Below are 9,639 nucleotides of genomic sequence, written 5' to 3' on the forward strand. Positions count from 1 at the left end.
ATCCACTGGATGAATGACTGCCGTAGCACCCAACCGCCAGGCTTAGCAAGTTTTCTGGGGAAACCTTGAGCTGCATATAAAAAGAGTTAATTGCATGATGACGTAGTGATGAAGATCTTCATCACCACCTTGAATTTAGCAGAACAGAAAAATAAATGCACAAACTCACAGGGTATCAAGCTTCTTAAACTCGGGGATGGGCTCCGGCTGCTTGCGGGACATGAACCAATAAATGACGAGGCCCACAATCAGAGAGAAGAGGAAGAGGTCCAGGTTGCTGAAGAGAGGCTCCTCTTCGCCTGCAGTGTTGGTGGCGGTCTCTGGGTCCATGTCGGCCATCTTGGCGCTCAGCGCTACAATATGAAAGAGAAGGAAAACATTTTCACTAAATGAAGGATTACTGAATACATGCAAAACACTTATCGACTATTGTGCAAGATCAAATTTTAAAAGTTTTTTTTTTTTTTTACACAAGCTACGCATTTCTGGAAATTAAGTAAGTAAATACAATCTGTTTGTTACAGCCTATTTCAGCTTCACGGCTCAACATCCCTGAGGATTCAGGAAATTCCTAAAGGGAACATGATTGCCAGCATATGTTGTAAAACACAATGAATGCTTTTATGCTAAACTTCTGGATAACGCGCCTTACATTTGGCTCTGCACAACCTAACATTGTAGCCCAGTGTCCTGGATAAGCGAGGAATCTCCAGTCGTGCACCAACGACATCAACTCGTTAACGCTGAGCAGGAGAGGACATCGTGTTCTTTCAGTTTGGGACGAGAAAACAATGAGTACAGGGTTTGTTTGTTTTTTTCCTAACCTCCGCATTTGGCTTGATCACTACTCCAAAAAGTGACACAGCAAAAGCAAACAAAAAAAAAAAAAAAGAAACATGCTGGACAAAGTGCTGGCTCTGCACATGTGCAGACTGTTGCTGATTCACTGAAACATTAAGTAAACCAGTTTATGAGGCGTCTGCTGTTCATTTTAGCAGGAGCAAAAGTCACAGTGGGCTTAGGTTGCATAATGACGTCTGGTTTGGACAAAAGAAAACTCCTTCCTGTAATTCCTGTATGGAATACGTCATTATAGACCATTCTATGGAGATATTCACTTCAGAAAAAAGATTTTCTGGATAATATTTTAGCCGTTATCCAATCTGCTGCTTGAGCAGAACAGCATATTGACATTTAATAAACAGTTAATGAACAACAACAACCCTTTTTAGCAATCTTCTGATTTACATGTGATATGTTCCAATTGTTCTGTAGTACTTTAGAGGAAAAATAGGCAAACCTTCACATTATTAATCAGACAAGACAGAATCTCGCCTTTCTCCGAGTGGACCAAACTACACTGTGAGCCAATTCAGTATCAGTCAGGCACTTAAAACCATGGGAAACAGAAGCCATTTAAAAAGGAAATTGTATTTTCCCTCAACATGTCAGAACATGTCTGATTCATTCAGGGTGTGAGAGTTGGCAGCCTTTTTACACAAAGTTCAGGTAAGAATATAGATTCTTTAGGAATACACACCAAGTGCCGTTTTAGTAATGCCAGCAATGCCAATTGGTAATACAAGATGTTAAGCTTCATAATTACTCTCCTTTTTAAAAAAAAAACAATAGGATTAAAACCCTGTTATACAGCAACTACTCTCTCATATAAGTGGTGTAACATTAGCTTTTGTCTAAAGAGAAATAGTTAGTGACAATAAACATGCCAGCAAAAAGACACTGAATACTGTCCTTACAATCCATCTTACAACTTTTTAAAACTTTACAGAAAATTCAGAAATTGGTTTCCAACTTCTGAAGTAATATAGCCAAAAAAATATTTATGCATCAGTAGAAATCTGGTCAAATTCAGGTCAAAAATCTTTATTGGCCACTATAACTACTATCAAATTTATAAAAGATATCAATACGTTTTAATTATAATTACTAATCAGTATTAAAATTTAATCGACACTGTAAGCATCTTACAGATGTAGAAATTAATCTCTCAACCAACAGAAATCTAAACTTTTTATAAAGTGATGTACCATAGGAAAAAACAACAGCGTCAATGCCAGCATTTCCTTGCTATTTTTGAACAGCGTTTGGATTTAGGTGCTTTCAGATGAACTCCATTTTGGTCTGCGGTTGCCACTAATAAATATTGTATTAATTACCGTGTGCTTTGTTGTATATGCACTACTTTGCTATTGATGCTTGTTTATACATCTGTTGTCATGGTTTCTTGTTTCTGTTTTTTTTCCTCTCCCTCTCTTTCTGCAGGTGTAGAAACAGACTTCTAAGAGTTAGCTTGTATCGTCTTTATCCATCTCCCTCTTTCCGTTTTAACTTTTTACCACAAACCTCTCTTTTTTTTCCCATTTTTATTTCAGTGCCCATAGAATTTTAAAAACCCAAAGCAATTTCAATATAGCTGGCTAGACAGAGCAATAACGCTTCACTTGTGACAGTAAATTTGTTGGGCTCCACTTTGACATGCAGACAACAATTCTGAGAGCCACAGTGCTGGACAGGACACCCTATAAGTCAAATAAAATAACAATGGTTAATACAACTATAATAAAGCTATCTAACATTTTCTTATTGTGCTAAACTTGAAGCAGAAATATAGACTTACTGGAGTTAGTAGTTGTCAGGTAAATCAGTGTAATAGTTAGAATATGTGGTTTATGCAGTTCTACTCTCAGGTTACTAGTTGTACTAAGCTTATATTAGCGAGTGGGTCTCCTGTCATGGTGACCAGTCTGCAGTCAGCTTGCCAACTGTAGTTTTAAAACCGAGCAACTTTAATAAGAGTGGTGCATGGTCCTAACTTAGTTAATGCAATGGCTGTAAATATTTCTGGACTGTCAATTCTGCCTTTCTTGTAAGCAAGAACAAGTGTAGGGATTTTTCTAACAGCCAGCAAACTATCAGTTCTCAACAACAGGTGGGGAAGGAGCAGAGCCGCATTAATACTCTAAGTTGCATACAGCCAGAGAAAAATCTGGCCACTGCAGCTCTCTCTGTGGCAGCTCACTAAAAGGACTTTAAACCAAAGACGCTGCATGAGATAAAATAAACACCATCACTACAAATGACCAAGTCATGCCAGCTAACCTCAAGCATAGTTATCTCTCCCTGCTGGATTAATTACCAACCATTTAAAGGCAACCTCGGTACACCACAGCAACAAAGTGCCATAAACCATTAGCTTACTGGTTTTCATTCATGGAGATCATAGACTGAAACCAGTAAGGTTGGTTCAACAAGGATAAGTCAGACCCATTTCAAAGACAACTCGATGTTTTCATTTATGACCCTAATCAGGTGAGGGACATAAAAAGTCAACAATACCCTCCCTGATCAGCTACATAACCTCTGCTGTTGGCTGACACGATCACAAGACAATTTGGTGGAGAGTTTAATTATTTATCACTTACCTCAGATAAATGGGTTTCTACAGCTTCTGTCAAAGCAATAATAAATATTTACTTATTAGCTAGCAGAGGCGGTTTACAGAGCGCCATCCTGCAGCTCTAAAGGAGAGAAGCAACTTTTGATTTGTCGCCAATTGTGCAACAGTCCAGACCATGACGCCGGTTTCCACCGGCTTTTGTAAAGTCCCACGTGTTTAGAGCTGCGAACCAGATTTTTTTTAAAAAATCTACAGTCACTCTTTTTTGCGTCATGTCTTCACTACTGGGAATAAAACTCGTATGTTGGATCTGAAACGAATCGACAAGGACCGGGCTATGACTAAGTCCTGGATTATGAAAAGTGGCTGTGAAAACTGCACTGAACGCAAACAAATGCATAACCGTGCTTCATACCCTGACACATAAGTGTAAATTATTCCCCTTTAACCGTGAAGCGAACCGGAGCTGCCACGAACTAATCCCCGGTTTGCGTAACACTCGGGTCTGAAGCTAACATGTCGCTAAAAAGCTCAAAACGTTTCTCCGCAGTGTGAACCTGTGACGTTGCGGTGAGTGTCGTCTCTCCCAGCAGATTGCCGCAGAGTGAAATTGTCCGTAACAGGCTAGAAAATGTGAGCAAAGAGCGAAGCTTACCTGCTGCTCTCCTCTTTGTGTTGGACTCGGACTGGACTCAATGCGGAAGGAAACTTTACGCCATGAAGGACCAAACCAACTCCGTCCAATCAGCGGGGGGTGGGTGTGAGGACTCGTCCAGTCCGAGTCACTCCGTCATACTCAAGTTTTCCCTTTTAGGGAAGTTACAGATCTATTTGTCATGTTTTAGGGTGGACGTTTTGCTTATTGTGCAAGTTTTTAATTCCTAGTTATTTGTGTTATTTTACTATTTGGGAGCGATCAGCGGGAATCTCTCGTCACATGTTATTAAATAACTGTCAAGGAGCAGCAGGCAAAGGGTCATGGTTATGCAACTCAACCAGCTGAACTGAGTTGGAAGGCAGATTCATCAAAGGCGTCCTCCTCCAAGTTAAACACTGTTTATGTTCACAATGTCAAGGACGTGAGGCTGATACAGCCCTGCTGCCTGATGTGAGGCCTTCAGCCTGCAGGCACATCTGTATTTGTTTTACTAAACTGAAATGTAAAATGCACAGCACAGTATGTAACAACGTTTAGATGTGCCTCAGCTGCACCACACCTGAATAGAATAATTAGGTCATTAGCAGGCCTCTCCACAGGAAGGAGGTAGTTAAGCCATTTCATTTCAGTGTTTTGTACCTGTGGCACATCTAAAAGCTGCAGGATAGTGGCCCTTGAGGACTGGAGTTTGACTAGTGAAAAGAGACGCTCTCTGCAGTGAGATTTTTAGCTTTTAGGTTGTTTTATAGGTGAAATGTTTCTTTCACAAATCTGCTTGTCAGTTAATTCCAGGAATCCTTATGGGACTTTCTAGGTTTCCTTTTCCTTAAAGCAAAACAAGAAAAATTAACCTTGATGTTTTTAAATTGAATTCACTTTCTACTGACACATTGAAACCTCCTTCATTTATTTTTACTTTTGAGATAGTTTTTTTTTTCAAACTGTTGTCCTTTTCACTTAAGTCAACAATAGTGCTATAATTCTGTAAAAATTACAGGGTAATTTCTTTTGAAAATGACTATTAAAAACCAATAACTTTTTCATCTTTGCAATACAACCCATAAAAACTGGTTAGGAGGTTAGATAATATACCATACAAAATAAAACTTTGGTATAGATGTGGTGCAAGAAAAAAAATCACACCTCTAACATTTGTCCAAAAAAAATTTAAAAAAATTTGGGGGAGACTTCTGACATACTTGAGATGATAAAACATAGTTCAGGTTCCTTACAAAATAAAAAGCAGGTAAACGTACAGTGAGAATCACTCGCCAACTTTAGCTTGATCAGACAACCAGGGTAGCACTGCAATACATTTTTGCTATGTCTACAATTGTGCACACATTTATTTTCAATTTACAATTTTTATACAAATAAGCAATATAAAAACATGTTCAGAGTGCAACCAAACACTAACTTAACAGTCATTAATAAAAGGAATGCTTTGTACTTTGCAATATCTCAAAGTACATTTTGTAAGACTAACAATTACATTCCTGTTTAATCCATTCCTTTATGACTGCTTCTCTATTTTATTTATTTTATTTGCATTTATTTCCACACTGCATGTGTGGTTATCCATGTAAGAGTCAAATTCAAGCTTAGATCATAAATTTTTACTACAGAGGATAAATGGAAACTGTATGATATGATCCAACAACCGTCACGCCTCTGACCTTTGTCAGAGTTCCTCAGTACAACTCATTATGCACTTTAGATCAATAATTATGTCAACTAATTACATTTTGACATGTAGAACTAACTAAGATGTTTCTTCTCTATAATACACTAATCTGGAGTTAAAGATGGCAACCCCAAACACAAGACTATGTCAAAAAAAACAAACAGTCACTCACTGGGAAGAGGATCTCTATCCTCTACTTATCCTGTCGCCACCTGATCCCTCTGGCAACTGTTCTCCTTGTGCCAGCGTTTGCAAATCAAATCATTTATTTATTGCTGGTCTTGATGTGTACCAAATTACTTCCTAAATAGACCACTACTCCTTCTGGGCATTTGACTGTAACCAATGCAATTATTCCAAACTAAGCAAACCTGGGCACTCTATATAGAAAGTACCTCATTGGCGACTCATCAAGGTGGTCACAAAATAACCAAAAACTACATCTGAAGTCTTTGAAACCTCACTTTGAGGTCAGTGTTTTCTAATCCAGTAAGCAGAGAAAGCAAGCAAAATGGCGTCCGTGAGAGGGTTCCAAGTTCAAAATCACTGCTGAACGAAAAGAATGCAAAGGTCCATCACATTTCACAAAGGTCTCCAAGACTTTTAGGAAAATATTCTGTGATTGGACAAGATTAAAGAGAAACCTCTGAGAAAATGTTGCTTCTCATTGGATCTAGTGCACAACTAACACAACATTTCAGATAAAGAATATCATAGCAACACATTCTTCATTGCTATAAACACACCCTCCCTGAACTCTCTGCCTTTGGGTGCAGAGGTTTTTTGCAACCCCTCACTGCATCCATCTAGATGCAGTGTGGGATATAATTTTTATCCTCATCCTACCTGATGCTATTTCATCTCATTACAGGGCAGCGTCCCCCCACCCCTCCTTCCTCTGGGTGAAGGGCTGCATCCTGAGGCACCTAATTGTTTGTTTGTGTGTTGTTCTTGGATGGGTTGGACTAAAATGTGAATTTCCCTCTGGGATCAATAAAGTATATTCATTTTAGTGAAACATGGTGGAGGTGGTGTGATCCTGTGGGGCTGCTTGATGCTACAGGATCGGAAAAACTTCCAAAAATCACAAAAAGAGAATATCTTCTCAAAATAATCAATGAAAATCAGATTTTGTATTTAGTCAGTTTGTTGTTGTCTGACATTAAGGTTTAAGATTTAACAGAAGAAATCTGTCAGTGGGTTTAAAAAATTCACAGAAAGATGTTTTGGTGAAAACTAAATCCTTTATTAGACAGTCATTTCATTCCTGCATTGTCATTTTCACACATACATAGGTTTCTTATTCGGAGAATAAGAAACCTATGTATTTTAACACAACCATAGACATACTTCCAGCTTTGATTTAACAGCATCATTTGCCATAGTCAATATGAAATCATATGGGTTTTTTTTTATTATATCCTGGGATGTGACAGGAAGCACGGTCAGAATTATTTTTGGTGAGACATAATTTCATTCCCATGTGTCTTTTTATCCGTCACATGCTCTTTGGTTTCGGATTCCTGCTTTTCGACTTGTGACGAACAACTGCGAGGGTAGTGAAGAAATTCCCCATGAACAGAATGAGGAAGCAGGCACCACACACCCGGACCTGACATGGCATGAATCAACAAAATAGCAGTGAATATTAATATTATAATATATTTCTATAATGCAGAGGACGATGGTGGGAAAATGTCATGCAGCTCTGAATTTTTATAGACCTTTTGTGCTTAGATTGAATTTAAGTATTAATACAGTTTTATTCATTCATTATAGTCTGGGGCTGTAAATGATGAGCATACGAAGGATAAGGTTGTTACGAAAGCAGGGAAAGAGTGACACAGCAGCATTTATCAGGACGACATGCAGCAATATCTGGTGTCTGAGTAGACTGACCTGCCATTCCCTGCAGTCTGGGAGCCGAGCCATTCTGAACAGAGACACACCATTCAAGAGCTGCCAGAACTGAAGACAAAACAAAAAGATGAAGCTCTCAAGGGAAACAGGAGAAGCATGCGTTTTAGTGGATCTTCAGTGTATATTTCCGAGTTACCCTTAAGGATTTCTTGTGATTTATTTATTTTTTTGTTACCATTAAATATTTCAGATCATTACTCAAATGTTAATATTTGATTTAAAAAAACAAACTCATCACAATTAAAAAATGAAAAAAATACAGTTTCCAAATGAAGATTCAATTTATTTTTCAAAAATGGAAAAGCAAAAAAGCAACAAAAAAAAAAGCAATTGCCCAAGATATATTTGCTCCTGCAATAAATTAAACCTAGTTTAAAAACAGGTTTTTGTATTCTACTATGTTACCACACAGATATTAAATCTCCGATGGATCTATTCAGCAGCAACTAGATTTTCACTGCACTGTGTCAAGGAGACAAAATTATTATCACCCACATTAAACTCTCACCCAGACTCTCAAAATCCCCTAATTTTCAAGCATTGGTTCTATGACACTGGCACTTTTCACAATTACTGCTCAATTCAAACCATGACAAATCATAATTATCATTTGTCGCTAACCTTGCGCAAACTGGTTCACAGATTCTACTCACATGACCAAAAAACAGGAAGGGCAAGAGAAACGTCAGCCCTTTCCACATCCAGGACTGGAATCCCTCTTAAAAGAGAAGAAACGGAAACAACTTAAGATGCTTCTTTTTTTTTTGTTCCCATACTTAGTACACTTTTATTTTATACATTTAAAACCATATGGTACGTGTAGCTGCGTTAATCTGTATTTTGTGTCCTTGATGTGTTTACATCTCACCAACAGTCAGATCCATGTTGTGTCTTTCTCCCAGCGTGCGAAGTCTGTACAGACATCCGCTCTGATAGTAGTACTGCAGACACTGAACAAAATCTAAAGGAGGTTTCATGACGAAAACAAACTGTGAGCATGTAGGAAATCAGAACCATGTGGTTCTTCTGTAAAAACTTTTAGCATACTTTGATATAAGGAGTAGGCAAGAAATTGGCCCCTGAACGCCTGGTAAAGGATCCCGTCTGGCCTGGAGATGTAAAAGTTGAGAAATGTGACGTTTGACGAGAACAAATGCAGTTTGAGAATTTTTTTTGTTGAAGGCTTTGTTTTTATGCTGAACTTACCATGTCAGCATCACACCGGACAGAAAGGCTGAGATGTAGTGGTGAAAAACCCACCATCCTTTGATCCTGATTTAAGATACATCTCAATCAGTTTGAGTTTCAAGTTAAGTCAGAAACGCATCAACACATCTTCACCAGTAGCGCCAGTAACTACAGAGAATTGGGATTAACCTGGATCCATTTGTGATGAGGACGCTTTCTCTGATAGTTAATGTGCCGTAGAACCAAACCAGCAGGAAGTTGAAGATTGCGTCCAGAAATCTGAAGCAAAACATTATGCATGAACATAAAATGTCCCATCGCTGTAAATATACTGAAAACGGGTGATTTCACATGTAACATCGTCTGATAATGTTTGCTTCACCTGTAACTCACGAAGAATAAACATACGAAAGAGAGCAGCAGTAAGATCACTGTAAGGCACAGCTTGAACTTCTCATATTCATCCTTGTAGGCAAATCTAGGAATGATGGGTTCGCACAACATTATACAACAGAATAAATGCATAACTTTGTTATCTGATTAAGAAAAATAAAATAGAAAAGAGTCTTTGCATGATGAAATTAGAAAAGAAATATGTTGCATTTAACAAGGAAATCTGAACTCTGATGCTTACTTTGACTGCTTGCTCAGAAGAGTCACATTCACATTTCCAAGAACCAGACTGAGGTATAACCTGCAGTTTGAAACCAAACCATAGTGTATTTCAGTGGTGGAGAAAGTACTCAAAAAATGTACTTAAGTAAAAGTACA

General features: G+C 38.2%; 1 protein-coding gene and 1 long non-coding RNA gene across 2 annotated transcripts in view; both read right to left on the reverse strand.

Moving 5' to 3' along the window:
• Positions 1–179: 179 nt before the first annotated feature.
• Positions 180–4,436, reverse strand: LOC106940245 (uncharacterized). Its single transcript, XR_001423039.1, has 2 exons — positions 4,074–4,436; positions 180–353 (listed from the first exon to the last, which is right to left on the reverse strand). It is a non-coding gene; the product is annotated as an uncharacterized LOC106940245 (long non-coding RNA).
• A 2,548-nt stretch (positions 4,437–6,984) lies between these two features.
• The window catches only part of LOC106940243 (transmembrane protein 120A-like), an 8,709-nt gene continuing 6,054 nt past the window's right edge, over positions 6,985–9,639 (reverse strand). Inside the window, exons 4-12 of the mRNA XM_015022927.1 lie at positions 9,503–9,562; positions 9,251–9,346; positions 9,058–9,147; positions 8,887–8,952; positions 8,728–8,789; positions 8,549–8,641; positions 8,334–8,398; positions 7,660–7,728; positions 6,985–7,372 (exon numbers count right to left, since the gene is read on the reverse strand). Of these exons, the coding sequence (XP_014878413.1) occupies positions 7,259–7,372; positions 7,660–7,728; positions 8,334–8,398; positions 8,549–8,641; positions 8,728–8,789; positions 8,887–8,952; positions 9,058–9,147; positions 9,251–9,346; positions 9,503–9,562 (715 nt within the window). The 3' untranslated portion in view covers positions 6,985–7,258. The remainder of the gene's footprint in view (positions 7,373–7,659; positions 7,729–8,333; positions 8,399–8,548; positions 8,642–8,727; positions 8,790–8,886; positions 8,953–9,057; positions 9,148–9,250; positions 9,347–9,502; positions 9,563–9,639) is intronic.

This window comes from Poecilia latipinna, unplaced genomic scaffold (assembly GCF_001443285.1).
Source record: "Poecilia latipinna isolate Pla-1442-1.1 unplaced genomic scaffold, P_latipinna-1.0 Scaffold3143, whole genome shotgun sequence".
Taxonomy (NCBI): domain Eukaryota; kingdom Metazoa; phylum Chordata; class Actinopteri; order Cyprinodontiformes; family Poeciliidae; genus Poecilia; species Poecilia latipinna.